The 22,763-nt window shown below is 36.2% G+C and overlaps 1 protein-coding gene across 2 annotated transcripts in view; it reads left to right on the top strand.

The window, feature by feature from the left end:
* The first annotated feature begins 18,814 nt into the window (after positions 1 to 18,814).
* Positions 18,815 to 22,763, top strand: part of ptch1 (patched 1) — a 53,928-nt gene continuing 49,979 nt past the window's right edge. For both annotated transcript variants that reach the window (XM_084388890.1, XM_084388889.1), the window contains exons 1-2: positions 18,815 to 19,343; positions 21,324 to 21,516. In XM_084388890.1, the coding sequence (XP_084245016.1) occupies positions 19,176 to 19,343; positions 21,324 to 21,516 (361 nt within the window). In that variant the 5' untranslated portion in view covers positions 18,815 to 19,175. The remainder of the gene's footprint in view (positions 19,344 to 21,323; positions 21,517 to 22,763) is intronic.

Here is a 22,763-nt window from a genome sequence, read left to right as displayed (position 1 = left end):
CACCCATCTTGGGTGGCTGTTTTTTTCATGGGGGCAAACAGGCCCATGCGCTTCTGTAGAAGAAGAAGTAGAAGTGTTGTGTTCGACCCAGTGCCTTCTGCTATGTAAACCATCTGTCATGACTGTTTGGGCTTCTTTATAAGAACATCTCCAGCAGCTGCCCTATAAATTCCCAGCATTGAGAGAGGACGAACAGAAAGTTCTGTTTTTGTCTTGCAGTGTACCATAGCCGAGCGGACAACACAGGCTTCCTCCTCATCTTTAGCTTGGATAACAATAGCGACAAGCTGTTTCCTTAGGTTTTCATTCAGATGTAAGCCCTCTTGATTGTTTCTACCACAAATATCCTCAATCATCCAGGTAAAATGTTTCCTGAGGTATAATGTTCAGATGGAGACGCATCAGGCTTTTCCTGAGCAATAAATGCCCTTAGATGACTTTCCTACAATAGGCCACAGTGTTGTAGTTTTGAGCTCCATGCACTTATGTTGTCCCATGCGGTAGTGTAAATGGCATTTTTCATTAGCAGTGTGAGATGGCAGGCAGCAGAGACCACTGAAGTTCCCCCTCACTGCAGATGCTGAATGGGAGATTTGTCCTCTTCTCCCTGCGCTTAGGAAATTCTCCATCTGTGTTTCACAGACTTTCTCCCATGAGTCACTCAAACTTAGAAAGCCAAAACCAATTACTGCTAGGCCAAAAATGACAGTTTCAACTTCATAAAATTGATTATGGAAATTTAAAAAAAGGATTCTGTTGATGTTATTGTTTTTATTCCTGTATTTGCTTGAAGTTACTGTGCAGACCAGATGTTTTTGAACTTGCTGATGACACAGACCCATATATGATTATCCTATTGTGAGGGACCCCCTTCCTAAAACAGACAGATACACATTTAATGTAGCTATCTCTTTTTTATTTAAAATATAAAAACTATGGCTGTCAGTAAAATACATTTTGGTGATGACTTCTTACCAGCATTTAGAATGTTTTGGTAATAATGTAAGATGTTAAAAGATGTTCTTTATTTATAAATTAATTAATTAATTAATAGGGTTACGGGGAAATGAATGAATGAATGAATTAATAGGGTTCTGGGATAAATAATAATAAAAAAATTAAAAAAATAAAAATAAAAATAGGGTTCTTGGGGAAATAAAAAAACAAACAAATAACTAAATTAAAATAAAACAAAATAAAAGCGGGTTCTTGGGAAAATAAATAAATAAATAAATAAACATGAATGAATGAATGAATGAATGAATGAATGAATGAATGAATGAATGAATAGGGTTCTGGGATAAATAAATAAAAAATTAAATAAAAAATAGGGTTCTTGGGGAAATAAACAAACAAACAAATAACTAAATGAAAATAAAATAAAATAAAAGCGGGTTCTGGGGAAAATAAATAAACATGAATGAATGAATGAATGAATGAATGAATGAATGAATGAATGAATGAATGAATGAATGAATGAATAGGGTTCTGGGATAAATAATAATAAAAAAAAATAAAAAAAAATAGGGTTCTTGGGGAAATAAACAAACAAACAAATAACTAAATTAAAATAAAACAAAATAAAAGCGGGTTCTGGGGAAAATAAATAAATAAATAAACATGAATGAATTAATGAATGAATGAATGAATGAATGAATGAATGAATGAATGAATGAATGAATGAATTAATGAATGAATAGGGTTCTGGGATAAAAAAAAATAGGGTTCTTGGGGAAATAAACAAACAAACAAATAACTAAATTAAAATAAAACAAAATAAAAGCGGGTTCTGGGGAAAATAAATAAATAAATAAATAAACATGAATGAATGAATGAATGAATGAATGAATAGGGTTCTGGGATAAATAAATAAAAAATAAAATAAAAAATAGAGTTCTTGGGGAAATAAACAAACAAACAAATAACTAAATGAAAATAAAATAAAATAAAAGCGGGTTCTGGGGAAAATAAATAAACATGAATGAATGAATGAATGAATAAATGAATGAATGGATAAATGAATGAATGAATAGGGTTCTGGGATAAAAAAAAATAGGGTTCTTGGGGAAATAAACAAACAAACAAATAACTAAATTAAAATAAAACAAAATAAAAGCGGGTTCTGGGGAAAATAAATAAATAAATAAACATGAATGAATGAATGAATGAATGAATAGGGTTCTGGGATAAATAAATAAAAAATAAAATAAAAAATAGGGTTCTTGGGGAAATAAACAAACAAACAAATAACTAAATTAAAATAAAACAAAATAAAAGCGGGTTCTGGGGAAAATAAATAAATAAATAAACATGAATGAATGAATGAATGAATGAATGAATGAATGAATGAATGAATGAATGAATGAATGAATGAATGAATAAATGAATGAATGAATGAATGAATAGGGTTCTGGGATAAAAAAAATAGGGTTCTTGGGGAAATAAAAAAACAAACAAATAACTAAATTAAAATAAAACAAAATAAAAGCGGGTTCTTGGGAAAATAAATAAATAAATAAACATGAATGAATGAATGAATGAATGAATGAATGAATGAATGAATGAATGAATGAATGAATGAATGAATGAATGAATAGGGTTCTGGGATAAATAAATAAAAAATTAAATAAAAAATAGGGTTCTTGGGGAAATAAACAAACAAACAAATAACTAAATGAAAATAAAATAAAATAAAAGCGGGTTCTGGGGAAAATAAATAAACATGAATGAATGAATGAATGAATGAATGAATGAATGAATGAATGAATGAATAGGGTTCTGGGATAAATAATAATAAAAATAAAATAAAATAAAAATAGGGTTCTTGGGGAAATAAACAAACAAACAAATAACTAAATTAAAATAAAACAAAATAAAAGCGGGTTCTGGGGAAAATAAATAAATAAATAAACATGAATGAATGAATGAATGAATGAATGAATGAATGAATGAATGAATGAATGAATGAATGAATGAATAGGGTTCTGGGATAAAAAAAATAGGGTTCTTGGGGAAATAAACAAACAAACAAATAACTAAATTAAAATAAAACAAAATAAAAGCGGGTTCTGGGGAAAATAAATAAATAAATAAATAAATAAACATGAATGAATGAATGAATGAATGAATGAATGAATGAATGAATGAATGAATGAATAGGGTTCTGGGATAAATAAATAAAAAATAAAATAAAAAATAGAGTTCTTGGGGAAATAAACAAACAAACAAACAAATAACTAAATGAAAATAAAATAAAATAAAAGCGGGTTCTGGGGAAAATAAATAAACATGAATGAATGAATGAATGAATGAATAAATGAATAAATGAATGAATGAATGAATGAATGAATGAATGAATGAATGAAAAGGGTTCTGGGATAAATAAATAAAAAATAAAATAAAAAATAGGGTTCTTGGGGAAATAAACAAACAAACAAATAACTAAATTAAAATAAAACAAAATAAAAGCGGGTTCTGGGGAAAATAAATAAACATGAATGAATGAATGAATGAATGAATGAATGAATGAATGAAAAGGGTTCTGGGATAAATAAATAAAAAATTAAATAAAATAATAGGGTTCTTGGGGAAATAAACAAACAAACAAATAACTAAATGAAAATAAAATAAAATAAAAGCGGGTTCTGGGGAAAATAAATAAACATGAATGAATGAATGAATAGGGTTCTGGGGTAAAAAAAAATAAAAGAGGGCTCTTGGATTAATTAACAAACAAATAAATAAAAATGAATGAATGAATGAATGAATGAATGAATGAATGAATGAATGAATGAATGAATTAATTAATTAATTGGGTTCTGGAGTAAAAAGAAATAAAAAAATAAAATAAAAGAGGGTTTTTGGGTAAATAAATACGTAAATAAATAAATAAAAGAGGGCTCTGGGGGGGAAAAATAAATAGAGTTCTTGGAGAAATGAATAAGTAAATAAATAGCCTAACCCTCTTGAGCTCAAAAACCTCTTGTCTTTTCTAACCACCAGCTCCAAAGATTAGACACCCCTGAACAATAAACATCTAACAGAACATAGTCTAGACAGCGGATAGATGCTCAATAGGTTGTAATGTCTTTAGTCACATCATGTCTAAGTTTCATGTCTAAGTTTCACATCATGTCTAACACATGCATGCTGTCCAGACTTTTTTGACACAAGGATTTTTTTGGGATAGACATATTTTTAGTGTTAACAACAGCACAACCTGTTAAATGGACTGTATACGCTTAACCTCGGTTTCATTCACGAAAAATAAATGATGTGGATGTGGTTCTACCCTGGAAATCCATCAAAAATAACTGCTACTATTAGTTATTTTCTTTAACATTATATGAACATGAGTGATTATAAGACCATATGGGTTTGCATTACTATTCCCTTAGTCTTTTTCCAATATATTCTTCATTAATGCACATGTTCATATCAGCAGCAAAGCTTTACAAAATCTCCTTTCTGTCGAGCTGGAAGTTTCAGCTGTGTGTGAGGTCTGTCTCAAGCAGATTCCAGAAGTTTTGCGTCATTTCCCCACGTCTCTGTTTGTGTGGTCAACATCACAGACACACCACTGAATCTTTCAAACAGTCTGAATGAGGTGTCTGATAGAACCCTAATACTTTTCCCGGCCCTTCATCCACAAGGCATCAGTCTTCTTTTCCATACAGATTTGTCAGGCTCTGTGACAGTCTAGGACTGCTTACTATTAAAACTTTAGGGATGCACACAATTAAAACTTTCATGTAAACTGCTAGCGTGTCTCAGCGAGACATAAGCGGCTGATTTGTGGTTGAATTCACCAGCGCCTCATGCTTGCAAAATAATTCTAGAATTCTGGAACGAGTACATAGAACTTTTGTGATTTCTTTGGACCCGGCTTTGGCAACGTGTGCCGCATTCTGTCAGCTATTTACTCTCACTGTTAATTTAAAATGTCACATGGCCCAGAATATTAATGCCTTCGGGGTGGAAAGGGCTTCTCTTTTCTTTCTTTTTCCTTCCCCCTACCTATTTTTTTCTCATTTGTATATAAATGTAACTGTCCACACGTCAACAGTAGTTACATGGGAATTATTTTTTAATATACTTGCTTTATCAAAGATGTTGCCCACATAAAATACAGCAACAAATAGAGTGCTGCCATGCGTTTCAGTGTAGATGTATACTTGAACATTCTCCAGGCTTCTTGAACTAAATCCAGCCCCTTTATCCCTCTTCCTTTGTCTTTCTCAGAGGCAATTATACAACCGCAAGCACACACTTGAAGAGCACACACTGATCGTCTTGAAGTGGGGTCTGTTACAGAAAGGCACAGAATCTAGTTGCAGGAAGAGCGCAAATAACAAGTACACTATTTATTTATTTATTTATCTATCGTCGTTCCCATCGTCGGCTGGCATCCTCTTGAGGCTTTGTGCGCGCAAATGATTTAACTCAGTGAGCTACATCGCCAAATTCAGGCTGACCTGAATTGGATGGGCTGGTCTCTTTTGTCCTGCATTGAGATGGAAAGACTGGATGAAAAAAAAACACATATTTACAACCAAAGCGGCGCTCATTATGCCGGGACCCCATAGAGGGCCCTTTTGTTTGTTGACTTGAGCTACAATAAACACATCAAGCATCCAATATAACTCTCCCTGTTCCATCATCAAAAGCCTCGATGGGCCTCTTATGGTCTGAGACTGATTTGATAAGCAAACAAAACGCAAGACCAGTGAAAAAACCTGCTGGTGTCGGCATTTTTGGAGTGCTCTGATACAGTTGGTAGGAATCGCCTATTCATCCTTGCAGCTAGACGTTCTCCCGCCACCATTGGACACTGGCACGGTGGCATGGGTTTTGTGTGCCACCACGGACCAACAGTGATGTGTTACTGAACAGAAAAACAAAGGCCTTCTGAAATGTACCAGCTCAGCAGAACCCAATGTCCACATCCCTGGCACGTACAGTATGGCCACTATAGTAGCAATAGCCAACAATACATTGTATGGGTCAAAATTATCGATTATTCTTTTATGCTAAAAATCATTCGGTTATTAAGTAAAGATCATGTTCCATGAAGATATTTTGTAAATTTCCTACTGTAAATATATAAAACATTTCTTTTTATGAGTGAATGCTGCACAATCGCGAACATAAATGGTCAACTTTAAAGGCGATTTTCTCAATGTTTCGATTTTTTTGCACCCTCAGATTCCAGTTTTTCAAATAGTTGTATCTCGGCCAAATATTGTCCTATCCTAACAAACCACATCATTGGCTTATTTATTCAGCTTTCAGATGATATATAAATCTCAATTTCAGAAAATTTACCCATGTGACTGGTTTTGTTGTCCAGGGTCACAAATGTCCTATTTATGTTATATGAATATGCTAATTCTATACTTTTTTTAATCATTCCTTCAATTATTTTTGCTACTTTTCAATACTTTCTAGATTTTAAAGTCATACAATGAAAACATTTAAATCCTAAAAAATATACATTGTGCACGGTTATAAAAGTTAATCTAAACAAGGAAATAGGCATACACCTTTTTGACATTTATTGTATGAAAATTATTTATATATTATATTATTTTTTACACATCAGTTGTGCCCTCATTTTCATTACAAACAACAATATTGCCACAGATTTGATTAAAGGTTTGTTTTGCAACGAAACAACAGTGTCAATGAAGAACATGTTTGAGATTAAATATGTGTGAAGAAAACACTGTAAAGTCAAAGTACATATTTCTATTGTGCGTTATTTTGCAATCAAGTTGTAATTTAGTCAAATTATAGAAAAAGAAATGAAAAAAGATTTTTAATTGTGCTTATTTATGAAACACTGTGATACAACCCTTCATAGCTGGGTCATCAAGGTAAAATGTTGTCCAATTATGCAAAAAGATGAATGAAAAAAATATATTTAATTATGTTTATTTACAAAATACTAAATTAGCCTTCGCAAGTCCAAGTTCAAAAATGTAATTTCCACCAAAGAATGTTATGAAACAATTAGGCTACATTCTGAAAAAGATTTGACCTTGTAAATAACCGCATTACTATGGAGCCCCTAAAGGGACATGGTGGAAAAAATATGGGAATATGGTTCAAAGCTTTTACGTTCTTTCGCAAAATGTTTTGCATTCCCCCTGAGAAACTTTGCGTGTGCTTTCAAAGAACACAAGGGTTTTGCGATCAAATGCAAAGTTTCTCAGGGGAACGCAAAACTTTTGCAACAGAATGTAAAAAAAAAATATATTAAAAAAATTCCCCTCCCATCTCATATTTATCACCATGTCCCTTTAGGGCAGTGGTTCTCAATTCCAGTCCTCGTGACCCACTGCTCTGCACATTTTATATGTCTCTCTTATCTGACACACTCAGTTCAGTTCATGGAGTCTCTCTTAAAGGAGAACTCCGGTCAATTTTAACATTGAGCTCAGTTTTTTGTACATTTGGAGTGCTGTCAGTACAGAGAACAACGACAAAAATCGGTGTTGCCTTCACCGAGTTATCCTCTTTTTAAAATGTGCACCCTGTTGACTTCAATGGGGCAAGTTTTAAACCTGCTTTTAGCCTCTTAACATCCTTGATGTGTCATTACAAGTGCACAGGTCATGTGAGTGATTCCTTCGGGGTGAACGCGGGTTAATCTGACTGCAGTAGATGTGAAAGAAATATATAAAAAATGATGTTTATTCAGCCAGCGCACATACCTGTATTTACATCCTGTTTTCGGTCGAAGTCCACAGTAATCGATTGTCGAGTTCACACGCGTGATCATATGTACTAAACCTATGCGCGTGAACTCGACAATCGATTACTGTGGACTTCGACCGAAAACAGGATGGAAATATGTTCGCTGGCTGAATAAACATCATTTTTATTAATATCTTTCACATCTACTGCAGTCAGATTCACCCACGTTCACTCCGAAGAAATCACTCACATGACCTGTGCACTTGTAATGACACATCAAGGATGTTAAGAGGCTAAAAGCAGGTTTAAAACTTGCCCCATTGAAGTCAACAGGGTGCACATTTTAAAAAGAGGATAACTCGGTGTAGGCAACACCGATTTTTGTCGTTGTTCTCTGTACTGACAGCACTCCAAATGTACAAAAAAATGAGCTCAATGTTAAAATTGACCGGAGTTCTCCTTTAATGAGCTGATGATCTGGTTCAGGTGTGTTAAATAAGGGAGACATACAAAATGTGCAGAGCAGTGGGTCACGAGCGGTCACGAGGACTGGAATTGAGAACCACTGCTTTAGGGGCTCTGTATCGTGGAGGAAATGCTCATGATGTTTTAAAAATCAACCAATAAGCTAGTTTAACTTCTTTAACTTCAGTGCCCATATAGTTAGAGAAACACCCAAGCCTGGTTTCACAGACAGGGCTTAGATTAAGCCAGGATTAGGACTTAGTTCAATTAGGACATTAAAGTCGATTTTATAAACGTGTCTTAAAAAAAAACAAAAAAAAAAACAGGTGTGCATCTTGAGACAAAACAATGGCACTGATATATTTTAAGATATGTCAGTGCAAGTTGTTTTCAGTTAGAACAGCTCAATCATGCATTTTAGTCAGGGACTAGGCTTTAGCCTTGTCTGTGAACCGGGGGCCAGTGTGCTGTGACAATGTAGATTCCAAACATGTTTATGAAATGTACTGAGACCAGAGGTGGACATGGAGTATTGTACTTTACTTGAGTATTATTTTTTCTGGAAACTTTTTACTTTAACTTCACTACATTTGAAAGACAAATATCTTACTTTTTACTCCACTACAATTCTGTCAAGGTCCTTGAGTAGAAAGTAGTAATGTCAGTCAGGGGATGAGTTTGGTTGCAGGGGTTGCATTTTGGTTGGAAATGAAAGTCGGTTTGACGTCAGATTGACATCAGAACCCGACGTTGGATTGACGACAGAACCCGACATCGATTGACGTCAGCATTTGGTTGGAAATGAAATGAAATGAAAGTCGGGTTGACGTCAGAACCCGACTGATGTTGGTTTCTGACGTCAACCCGATTTTCATTTTCAACCATAATACAACGTCTGTCCAACGTTGGAGATTAACGTCAATCTGACATTGGAGTCTGACATCAACCTGATTTTCATTTTCAACGTTGGGTTTGGTCTACTAAATGCGAATCTTGTCATTGTTTTGGAGCACACTAGCTTCTATAACAGTAAGGCTAACATATTCATACTAAAAGCCAAAAAGCTTTAAATAGGGCACAATTTGAGGGAACAGCCATTTGGGTGTCCGAAACCATTGTGGACGTTATTGAGTGCACTTATTCAATCTCACATTCAATCCCACTACTGGAACTGTGTTCTAGAAATACATTTGATATTGATATGAGGGTAGGTAAGCAGGCATGGATTCAGAGGCATAAAGTACTGCAAGTATTACAATGCAACAATAATAAAACAATGCATTGACATTTACTTTTTACTTTTGATACTTAAGTACTTTTAAAAACAAGTACTTCTTAACTTTTACCTTACTTGTAACGGAGTATATTTGACCAGTAGTATCTGTACTTTCACTCCAGTAAGGAAGTTGTGTACTTTGTCCACCTCTGATTGAGACTGAAGAGTCGCTGGCATCAGACCATACTACACATAACCGTCCTCAATGACCTCTCAGAGCCAATGCTCACACCATTGCCACATAAGGGAATTGTTTGTAACTCACGGTATGATACTCTCTCTCATCTCTCTCTCATTTCTTCTTCTTTCTTTGTGTGTGGCCATGGCCCATTTTCAAATAAATCCTTTTCTTACGCAGCCTATGATCAAACAGTCTTGTGAAAAAATTTGAAATGATAAGTGCAGCTGTAAACAATGTAAATGGGTACATGACAATGTCTTTTTTTTATATAATTTAAATAAATGAATGAGGCAAGTGCATATACTGAGAAAAATGTTTAGTCAGTCCAACTTCATGCGGTAACTTCTACATTGACTGGGTTTGTTGAAGTGAAAGATATAATTTAAGATTACTGATTATAACTGAGTTCAACCAACCTGAAAAACAAGGTTTTACTGAAGTATAACTGTCAGTAGATATAACCTGATTTCTCCAGCAAGGTAAATACTTAATAAGTTTGATATAATCTATGTAAAATATAAAAAATCTAATACTGTAATACACTCAAAAATATTCATTAACCTTATCTAATTGAAACATTTTTTTTATCAACTTAAATCAACTTAATTTAGTTTATTCAAAATAAATCAGTGTAATTGGGTCAACAGTGTTGTTCATTATTATGCACAATGTATACAATGAACAACTAAGTAAAGATAAGTGTCAGTACTGAACATAAAAGTATAAGCGCTACTCTTCAGAACAATGGTAATCGCAAAATGGAAGCAACTCTAAATGTCCAACATAACTGAACATTAAACATAAACATCTTTTCCTAATGAAAAACACAAAAAATATTTATTAATGCAGTACCTTGCAAAGCATGCTGGGAACTACAGATCCACTGCCCAGGGCTACGTTTAGCATTGTGAGCCTAATCATAGAGCCTTTGCCACCAATGGTCTCTACGATCAACTTCGCTCACAATGCTTTTGAGAAAACACACAGACACACACACACACACACACACACACACACACACACACACACACGTCTGGTTCGCTATCTTTGTGGGGACTGTATATTCTAATCCCTTACACTAACCCTATAAATCTACCCATCACAGAACACTGTCTGCATTTTTATATTTTAATAAAACATTGTTTAGTCTGTTTTTAAGCCATTTTAATTACAAGGACTCAGGAAATGTCCTCATAAACCACGTTTATGTTGTAATACCAGTGTAATACATATATGTATACACACACACACACACACACACACACACACACACACACACACACACACACACACACACACACACACACACACACACACACATATATATATATCAATTGCAACAAAAGACTTCTAAATGATCCAAAACATTTGATTGATAGTTGCATTAAAGATAAGGTTGAGGGATGAGAATTTGTCCTTATTTTCTTATCTTGTTTGGCCACTAGGGGGAATGCAAACAACAAGCAATCAACTGTGTTCTCTTCGTGTTGTTCACACTGGTTGTACTACAGTTCACCACATCCAAAAGAGTCGCCTTCATGTGACTTAACTGAAACAGTGAAACTTTAATAGCCTACAGTCACACAGTGACTGACATTATGGTAACACACATAAACGCCACTGAAGGCAGCGTCAGTGACCCGCGGCTACATAAATACACTCATGTGGGTGGTCATAAAGCAACAAATATTATACAATGACACTGACTTTCAGAAGTTCATTTCAAGTTTCGGGTCATGTTTAAGCACTGATACCAGATAGCAAGCTGAGCGCAGAGGCGTTCTGCCTATGAGCGGTAAACTAAATACTGCTTGGTGTGTGGTCTTTTACCTCCCAGGCTTGTTCCGGGGAGCTTGCGCTTCTCCTTGGTTCCAAGACGGGGGAAAAAAAAGTCCAGTACAATAAAAGGAATGTTCGTCTTTACCAGTGAAACCACGTGTCTCTATTGCGTAAATGTCGATGCAAACACAAACATGTCTATAGCTTTGAACATAAGACATGATTTGGGGGACATATTTGCGCTTTTTATATAGAGGCTTTTAAACTCATTATACTCATCACATATGCACATTTGAAATGATAAAATACACACTTTAAGCAGTATTAAAAATTTACATACAATGCAATGTTATATTTGCAATGCCAAAGTCATCATTTACTCACCCTCATGTCGTTCCAAACCTGTTTGCATTTCTTTCTTCTGTGAAACTAAAAAGAAATTGTGAAAAATTAAAAAGGCAATGAGGTCCAATGTTGTCCATTCTTAAAAAAAATATTAAAAAATCAGAAGAAAGATTTCTAAATGATGATTTTTAGGTGAATTAGCCTTTAATGAGCACATGTATGTCCACAATTGCATATTTCAACTGTAAAGTAAACTGTGCTATATAAAACTTTTGACTCTTGAGACTAGGCCCATAAAAGATTGCATTTAAACTGGATATACAGTATGTATGATACACATGCAAACACACGCTTGGATCACGTCTGTGTTAATCAAGAGTGCCTGACTGTAATTCTGAGTTGTGTTTGTATAAACTGCCTGTCAGTAACAATCCTCTCAACCTCAGGAAAGACCTGCTTGCTACAGACGTGAACTAAACACATAAGAAGAGACACACTAAACGAGGGTGACTCTTGGTTGCGTAAAACTGAGTGCACTCAGACAAATAACTGTACCAGGGAGTGTAATCTTAGTTATCGCTGTGATAAAAAATGAAATCTGTCATCCAGAGTTTTAACCTGTCAAGGAGGGACATAATTCTTAAATGATATGAAACCAATTACAAACTAAATGCAATATATAAACTGGAACTAGTTATCAAAAACCTCAGAAGTCTTGAAAAGTTAGCGCCCGTGCTCTTTTTGTGGGGCCTGATCAGGATTTTCATTGTGCTTACAAATTGAAAGAAGACAGGCATCTGCTTAACAAATACAAATGTATGAAGTGTTTATTTTCCCAAGATTTTCCCCTCGGTCGCTGCCACGTGCAAACACCCCTGCAGCACATGTGGCCATACGTCTTCTTGAATGCTGTGTTTGACAGTTAGGAATAATCACTTTCATAATACAAACAAGTTCTGGCACCGGCCCTCACTGTGTAAGCTTTCTGACCAAAAGACAAAAGGTATACGTCAGTGAAGCTTTCCAGGTGTTCCACTGAATCTGTGTCAGTCCTGCACCCCACATTGGAGATAAACCCGGTCTGAGGCACATGAAAAGAAGTTCATTCATTCTGAGCTGTCTTATTGCTCATTATCATCAGTATGCTTGTATACGATTAACACCTGGTGTTGATTTTAAAGATTTTAAAGATAGTTTGAGAAGAAACGAATATTTCCATTTCTGTCCATTATTCAAGATTCATTAATGAGTATTTAAAGGATATGTTCATCTGCTGCACTTAATTTACCTGCTACGTCAAAAACGTTTTTCACATCTCACTCCCACAAAGATAAGAAATGACAGCAAAGGTAACTAGAAAGTTTGTCAGTCTGACATGGGACAGTTCATTAAAATAAATGAATTCTGTTATCATTTACTCACTCTCATCCAAAGGCAAGACTCTCTATTTCCATGGAACACACAAAAAAAAGATATTTTAAAGAACACTCTCAGAGAAAAAGGTACAAAAGCTGTCACTGGGACAGTATCCTTCAAAAGGGTTCTAATATGTACCATTTAGGTACTAATATGTACACGTTTGGTACCAATATGTACACGTTTAGTACCAATATGTACCTCTGAGGGACTTATATGCACTCTTTAGGTACAAAGGTGTACCTTTTGAAAAGGTACCGCCACAGTGACAGCTTTTGTACCTTTTTTTCTGAGAGTGAATGTGCTTTACATAAAATTTAAATAAATGGAGATTGAGGCAATCAAAGTTATCATAGCTGCCAACTCTCGTACATTCGTCTCATGCTCTTATGCAACCTTTACGGCAAATAACAAGACAACGCAAAATAATCACTACAAACCTGCTTGTGGGATTTTTCCCCATCTGCATAATGATCTCAGATATTCTCAAGTGGACTGGTTTAAAGCAGAAAGATTCTACACCAAAAGAAGATTTCCCCGCTCTTCACAAGGTGAATGTTAAAGTCGGCATGAAACAGAAGTTGCAATAGTCTTTTCTTCCCTATTGTGACGTATATACTGTATATATATGAAATGGCTTCTTGAATAAGAAAAACGTAGGGCAGGACTTGATTTTTTCCATTGGGAATTGATTGGATTATTGGATCATTGTGGTTTGCTATTGGTGGGATCTTAAATCACATAGCCTAGGGGGGAAGTATTTTATTTCAGCGACTCATTCCTCCGGTCGCAGTGATTTGAGTAGTACTCACAGGAAGTGACGATTATCATGAATAATGACTGAATTTTGATTTGTTCCTTATACACAACCTAGTATATGGGGTCAAAACACTTGCAATGGATGAATTTTATGATAGCCTGCGCTTATTGGGGCCCGAGCACCGATGGTGTGAGGACCTTATTGGAATTGCTCCGTTTATTATGATGTTTCTGTATTCTTTTTGAAGCTTGAAATCTTACTCTATCCAAAAAGAAAACCATACAGATTTGAAACAAGAGCAGGAAAATGAAACAGAGTTTTGATATACAATGAAACTATATAATGCAATTTCACGAGTTCTCACTTACATACAATAAAAGGAAGTAAAGTTTAATGCGTATTTGGCGCGCTGTCTGGGGGGAGGGCTCCGAGCTCGAAGTTCGGCCCGAACCCAGAGTACTCCCCCCGTATGTAAATGGTTAGGACTAGAAGTGTGGAGAAGGGGTGGTGGAGGGATGCTGCTAAACTGTCAATGAATTGAGGTGAGACTGCTGAATATATTACACACCTCTTATGGTTGATTGCTGAGTGCTCTCCACTCGTGTTAATTATCTGAACGTGCTCCTCCCGAACTTTGTTAATAAAACATCATTTAAAAAAAAATCTAATGTTTTACTGTAAATCACTTTTTATTTCATAAATGTGCATGAAAACAATATCTAAAAGATCTCCAAGGGCACAAAATTATTCACCTGCCTTGTGTATCCGGTCCTACTCGACCCGCTCAAAGCAGGATCTAAACTGGCGTCTCTGGCATGGGAGGTGGTCGAGCTAACAAGGACGCTAAAGACCATCGCTTACTGGCCTACCACAGTTACACTCACCTCACTCCCATCTGGTTCACGGCACCAAATGTAACTGGTCCTACTCAATCGGTTCTGAGCAGGATTCAAACCGGGGTCTCTGGCATGGGAGGCGAGCGCTAACAAGGACACTAAAGACATGCACAGCTCTTACTGGCCTACGTCTGTTACACTTGTTATGACATGTTATTTGACATTCTGCACATTACTTTATGCTGACTTTTGAGTACAGTTCATTGTAATAAAAAAAGAAAGAAAGAGGAAATCGGTGGATATTTAGTCACACCAAACATACTTTCAACATTTACCCCATGTCTTTCTGCATTCATCTTTTAGTCTGAAAATGAATATGCTTTGGCTAAAAGGACACAAAGCCTGTTCTTATACTGTGATATATGATAGTATGGTCGTATTGTCAGAAATCTCAATCAAAATATCACCCTGCAGGTTCACGGTCCCTGCAGACCTGCAACTGGACCTCAACATCTGCACCACACCTCTTCCCTTCTCTCACCCAATCACTCGATCAGTAAATGATGTGTTTTCCCAAAATTATTTCATAAGTGCTAACAGGCTCACAGAGTCACCAGCGATTGTGCACTGAAGAAAGAAGGCAGTAAATCTACAAAGCAGGCATTGATTGGCCCTCAAAAAAAGATTTTGTGTATAAACACCACACATTTGAAAAGCCGGTGGGAGAGGTTTGCATTTTATACTTGACGTTTTACAATTCACATAGCAAAGACATCTAAATAACTAATGGAGTGCGGTATTTTGCTCATGCTTTGTCCCAGAGTGTATAATCCAAGCATGGCCTGTGGTAAATGACTACAGATGTCTCTCTGTCATGTGTCAAAAGCAATAGTAAACATGATGAATAATATGTCAGAGCCTGAAAACATCAGATTTGATTTAACATAAGAACGTAGATGTACTCTCATAAATGCCAATGATGCGCACAGCTCTCTTTCAAGTTGCAATTTTTGGTGCTGGCGTGCATATTAAGTACATAACCATAAATGATGTCACATCAGTATATGTAATATTGGCAGTGTCCGGACAGCAAGATTTAGAATAGAATAATACAATTAGTTAGGAAAAAACTCTGTCAAGAGACTGCAATACAAACCTGTCTGCAAAGATTCGACATTCACCATTTCTCAATAAATAAAGGTTTCTTTATGAAGACAGTACGTGGCTGAGAAGCTCAATCAGCTGCAGAGCTTTGTATATGTAATATTTTTTTGCCTAAATAACCATGATGCAGCCAATAAATTCATATATATTACAGCCAGCTGTGTTTACTTTATAATTGCCAATCTGAAAATGCTTCAAGGAACAGAGGGTCCTTTAGGGCTCAGAGCCACAGAGTTGCTCGCAAGCTGTAGGTACTTGTGGAGAGCCACGTCATCATATAATTCACTCCAAAATGTTTTTGGAGAGTATTTTGCTGTCGCCGGAAAACACCCGCAGTATTTTACTCAGAACTTATTGATCAATTATAACAAGCTCAATACAGTGTTTGTTAGATCTTTTGCCAGATTTTACTTCCAACACTTAAAAATAAAGGTTTTATTGGCATCTATGGTTACATGAAGAACCTTTAACATCCATGGAATCTTTTCATTGCAGAAAAAAAGGTTCTTCTATGGCATTGCTTTGAAAACCTCCTTTTGGAACATTTATTTTTAAGAGTGAATATAATGCATATGAATTTGAATACTGAAGCAAATCACGTTTTAATATGTTTTGTCCTATTGGACAGTATTTCTGATGAGAGCCAGTCGAACGGGACAAACATCACACAGCTGTGAAGCAAGACAACCATGATTTCCAAGGACCTCTCATGAGGTATAGAAATGATATTGTGTAATTAGCTAATAAATGTGTGGCCTTTTGTGTGCCGGGACACTGGGGAGCCACTCACATCTTGCTAATGAGAATGGAACGATTACTTTTTGTTCCTTTTTTTTTTTTTTTTTTTGGAGACTTGGATAAAACCAATCTCACATTCACATGAGTGTTATATTTCTGTAAACTGCTGCGGACAGACAGTGGTGGAACAGAAAGGGTGTAAGGTAGATTTCTATGGTGATGAAATGAAAACAAAACATAAAATCAGCGCATACTTCAGAATTTTTTAAGGACTGTTTTGGGAAAGGTCCAAACTTAAGCCTGAAAATTATGATTGCTAAGACTGTAGGCTAAGCATAGATCAGGATCTGGGCATTGGAGACCCAACCGCTCTGCAGGGATATACTACAAACCAAACAGATAATCCGAACACTGCTTTGATGATGTGTGTTCCTTTTAATATAGAAAATATCTTAAAATATGGATGGATGGATATATAGACAGATAGATATATCAATAGATAGATAGATAGATAGATCACTGAAAACATCCAGCCTCCGTTCAAAGGTAAATAGCCAGTTTTTATGAAGTGCTCTCCTTTCTCTTGTGTCACACTGATTATACAAGAGCCACACAATCGCAGAGGAAATTGGAGAGTGTAAACACTGGCAGAGAAGTGCTCAGAGCTGTCAAACACATCTCTGTGATGGAGCACAACCTTGTGCTTTAGAGTAAACATGGGAAAAGTCATGGGTACATCACTGCAGTGGGAACCATGGCAAACTACAGAACTGTTGGGAGAGATTGAGTGAAACATAGTGCTCAAGACAGATCATATAGCTCAGAGAATCCAGCAGAGGAAGTTAATGACTAATGGTGCAGTTTTTTTTCTTTCTGGAGAAAAATAATATGGCTGTAATAATTTCCTGATGGTGGGGTGGGATAGGAAATGGATTCTTCATAACGATGTATCTCATTTTAGTACTAATGTCAAGGCTTTCCTCCCATAGTCTCCTAATCTGATGACATCACCACTCCAATCATCGTCCAGTGTTTATATAGCACTATATAGCTGCATATATTTGTATTATTCTGTGTAATGTGCTTTATGTGAAAGAAAAAGTGAGATATTAAGGCACCCATATTCAGAATTTGTCCTCTGCATTTACCCCATCCAGTGCACACATATATTAGTAGTGAGTAGCACACACACACACACACACACACACAGTATAAAGTATAAAATAGTATAAAACCTATGTAATGTTTGCATAATTCTTGATGAAAAAAAATGGCAACAAGACAAGGAATTCCCATTGTACAAAACATAAAATTGCATTTTTCCATTGCCCTGTAACCTAAAACTGGCGCTACTATACTTAACTACAACTTATAGAAAATTAACAAGAAAACCAAATAAAGAACAAAAAAGAACAAGCAAAACAAGAGTAAAGAAATAAACAATAAGAAAGACAAACGAACAATATGAAAGAAAGTCAAAAGGAAAGAAAGAATGAAAGAAAGAAAACCATATGAAATAAAGAAAGATTTTGAATTTAAAATGCTCTCTATTACAAATTTACAAAAACACTGTTTGCAAAATATAAATAATCTCTAAAAAAATAGAATTACAGGAAATTAACTTTCAAATTCTGAACACAATGCTCCTTTGCTACACCATTTTAGTTTAAAAGAAATAAGATCATCCGAAGAAAGAAAGAAAGAAAGAAAGAAAGAAAGAAAGAAAGAAAGAAAGAAAGAAAGAAAGAAAGAAAGAAAGAAAGAAAGAAAGAAAGAAAGAAAGAAATCGTCCGTTCTCTCCTGCTTCAGCAGTTTTTTGTGCTCCATGTGTTTGTCTGGACGCCGAGTCTCGAGTCTCGAGTTGAGTTGAGTTGGACCCAGCGCTTCGAGTCCTGCAAGAAAGAGTGCTTTGCTTCTTTAAGACTCCCCTGAAGTTTGAGATGCACACACGAGGGCTCGCTGCTTGGGTGGTCCCTCTACTTTGGTGAGCTGTTGCTAAGCAGCTAATAATAGTCGTGTTTGCTGAGTAATTTTTGCCCTTCTGGAACCAATCAGAGCCCAGGAACCCCGGCCATCTGACAGCCCCGGAGGCGGGATTTCGAGCGGTCTTCGCCACGCCCTCCTCCCCTTCTCCGAATGGAGAGTGATCTTTTTTCACATCTATTGAATCTCTCAGAGATCGCCTTGTCGCGCGGCCTGAGGAGGGACCCCATAGATCACAGAATGCTTCAGCCACCGAGAGATCGACGTTTCCACAGCATCTTCCACTTCGCCTTCTGATATCGCGGACTTTCCAGCGGACGGCGTGAAAGTGGGGAATTGTTGGAGACCTCCAGATTCGCGAAATGTTGGAATGGAAGGCGCAGACTCTGACTCGCCGTCTCAAACAGGAGTATGAAGTGCTTCGCGGATCTGGGATCAACGAGAGACAAACTTGGTTTTCTTCGGATATCACTAAACGCTCGCGGGGAAATACACTAGCGCGGATAACGAGACGTTCGGCGCAGACTTTGCAACATGGCCTCGGCTGTTAATGTCTCCTCCGAGCAGGAAAACAGAGACCCCGATCGGCCGAGGTTAACACGGAGAAATAGGGGCAACTATCGGACCACCGCGGCGGATTTGGAGTATTTGCAGCGACCGAGCTATTGCGATGCTGCCTTTGCATTGGAGCAGATATCAGAGGTGCTTTTATGTTTGCCCTGTTTGCGTTTGGACTTTGTTGGGAATCTCTGACAAAGTGCTCAACTTTAGTGAAGTCGCTAGGTAACGGGATAGCCACGGCGCCGATGGGGGGGTCTATACGCGAGGCAACCTGTAGCCGCTTCATTTGTTCACCGTTATGTCCATCTGTCCCGATACATTCATCGTAAACGTAACTGTCAGACGTGAAGCTGAGCTCTGAAAGTAAAGCGAAGGGTCTTAGTGATGTTGGCCCTATCCGACTGATTGAAGCCCCCTCAGATAGGATCTACACACGGAGTCGTTTTCGTCCCGCACTGCTCAGGCACGATCCATGTGGCTGCCCTCTTCCGTTCACAAATATTGTCGTAACTCCCTCTGTGATGGCTGCAGCACTTCCCAAATCACATCACATCGCGTCCCTTCAGCAATGCGACCCACGTGCATATCCGATATTACCTACATGACTTTGGACATTGTAACCTGTTTCCCTGGTGCAATGTCCAAAGGATGCAATCTGTCACATTGCAGCCATACTCAGTTTAACGTCTAGTTTATGCGTGGGACAATAACTCATTTGAATTATGCTCTTTGAATGCCGAGAGAATAGTAGGCTACAAGTAGTATGGAAAGCTGTTTTAACATTTATTCATTAGAACCAAGTAGTATTTATTTTTTTGTGACTAGTTATTATTATTATTATTATTATTATATAAAAAAAATGAAGTCATCCTTTTTTAAAATAGTTTCATTAGTAATAACTATGTCTTAGACTTAGATAATAATTATTATTCCTAGTCACAAAACCAATAATGACAAATAACTTTTCTGTTTTTACTGTAGCAAATTGAATATTTGCCATTGAATTCTTTGAGGATCTGTGGTTCAAATATGAACTATTATTTTAATGTGGTATATGCACATTGTAAATTATATGACAACATGTTTTTACACTGCTTTACCTTGTCAAAATAAGTTAAGCATTTAATTTTTTTTTATAAGTTATAAAACATTCAACTTATTATTTTTAAGTCAGTTTAATGTAATTTAACTTAAACATCCAAGTTGATTGTACTTAAATGTTTAAGGCAGGTTTATTTATTTATTTTTATTTTTATTTTTTTATACAGTGCACCAGTTTTTAGCACATATTTATACAACACCTGAATCTATGTAATTCTTATAACATTCTAAGACTACTTACAACTTTTTTTCTATGTAATGACTGACCAGTCAGAATGGCTGCTCTATATTTTAATTATAATTTTTACTGGTAAGATTATGAATGATTCTAGTATAGCAACTTGAATACACACTAGTGTCTATTAAATATGTTTTAGTGTGTGTTTAATTAGTAGGAAAACTGGAATAGATGGTAGTATAAGAAAATGTATTATATTCTAATGAATAATTACAAGTAAGACTGGAATAGATACTATTCTGAAGTTGATATCTGAACAACATGAGATAATTCAAATTTCCCACCACAACAGATTAGTTTTTGCAATAGTGACTAGTTGTAAATGAGTAAGTTGTACTACTGGTGGTATCTAATAAATAGATATGTCTAGTGACACTGAAAAAGATACTAGTCACTAATACTTGCAATAGTAATAAACTAGAAGTAAAAATGATGCAGCTAGTAACTAGTAGTAAAAATAAGTGCTTGCTATAATGATATAATAGTTTTAAGGGATAAATGTTAAAATGGCTTGCCATAGAAACAGTGCTGGAAAGTGTGGATGGAGGGGGTACTTTTAAGAGTGGTGTTATACATAACCTTAATTGTTTAATACATTTCAAGTAATTACTTGAAAAGAAAGTAGGTTTTTCCTGATACTAGACTTAATGAAGCCCACTAAGTGCCAATTTAGTTTATTTACTGCATTTAATCGAAAAAATATCAATAAGTATCGACGGAATTTAGTTTATCTGTTTAACAAGGTGAAGCGAGTTTAATATTTGCTCTCTCTTGTCTTGTAGGGGAAGGCGACTGGGAGGAAAGCGCCGCTGTGGTTGAGAGCAAAGTTTCAAAGACTTTTGTTTAAACTTGGCTGTTACATACAAAAGAACTGCGGAAAGTTTTTAGTTGTGGGCCTTTTAATATTCGGAGCTTTTGCTGTTGGCCTAAGGGCAGCTAATCTGGAGACGGATGTGGAGAAACTCTGGGTAGAAGGTAAGAAGCTGTTTTCCTTGTACTTAAGTCTTTCTAATACGTTTTCCCCTCAAGTGTAATCTAAAGGCAGACCTGAAGCAGTGGGTGTGGTGTGGGGGGTCTGTCATGTAAGCTGAAGGAATTGTTTATTGTATTGAAGTCTGGCAGAAATCCAGATTAAACGTGATAAGAATGTTTTTCGCTTCGAATTTGCTTCGCGCGCACGAATGCAGTTTGCTTATGGAACGTTATAGCGTGCGCGCGGCCGCCGATTATTTCCAAGTTCGATACATCAGTGGATATTTGATTTAGAAAGCAATGTAAGTGTTTTTTTAACACGAATAGCCGCCATTTTGTGAGTGTGTGCGAGTAGTGTGTGTGTGTGTGTGTGTCTGCCTCCAGCAGTTGAATCTGATCCGTGCTGCTCACAGAGCCTGTGTGTGGTCCTGTTTTGGACAGCGTTCAACTTTCCAAAAAGATTTGTCTCAGAGTTTCAGCAGGAACCGAGCGAACTACAGGCAGAAACGTGCACTCAGACCCGACACAGACTGCAGCTCATAGGCGGTTTGAAGAGAGTTTGAAAGAGAATTGGTTTTATTTTATGAATAAGTCAATTGTGTGATGTAGTGTGGGTGGTGATTTTTGAAGGGGGGAGGGGCAAATAGGCCTTTCTGCTTTGATCTACATTCCTGCAGTTTAAAGAACCTTTGATATGACCACAGTTGATATAAGAGGTTACCTTATAATTGATTTCACAGGCATTTTTATATTAAGTTATTTTAATTGGATAAATTGGCTTTCAGTGTGTTTTTGGACTGTAAATACACACGCCATGTTCTGTCCATCCAGGACTGAAATTAAAGTCAGTGGTGTGTGGTAGATTTATGAAATGAGACAGTTGCCTCTCAGTGTTTCCTTCTTTTTTTTTTTTTTTGCATTTCCACTTGATGTCCCTTTTAACGGAACACTGTGTAAACATGGAACACTGTTTACCTTACACACTAAACAAACTGCTAGTATAATAATGTGTATTTATATGAACAATCTTCGCATTTTTAGTTTTTATTCAGTTCTAGATTATCGTTTCAATTCATTTCAAGTTGAAATTTGTGATGTCTGATTGGGTGAGCTGTTTATTCTGTAATTAGTTACACCATTTTGACCAGTTGACCTGTCCCTATTATGATAGGTGGCCATTGTCACGATAATTGACCGAACCCAGTAAGATATTTCCTGTCATGTGACTTTTTGCCAGTATTTTTCAGTTC

Source organism: Rutilus rutilus, assembly GCF_951802725.1.
Source record: "Rutilus rutilus genome assembly, chromosome: 19".
NCBI lineage: Eukaryota > Metazoa > Chordata > Actinopteri > Cypriniformes > Leuciscidae > Rutilus > Rutilus rutilus.
This window is presented reverse-complemented; position numbering and strand designations above follow the sequence as displayed.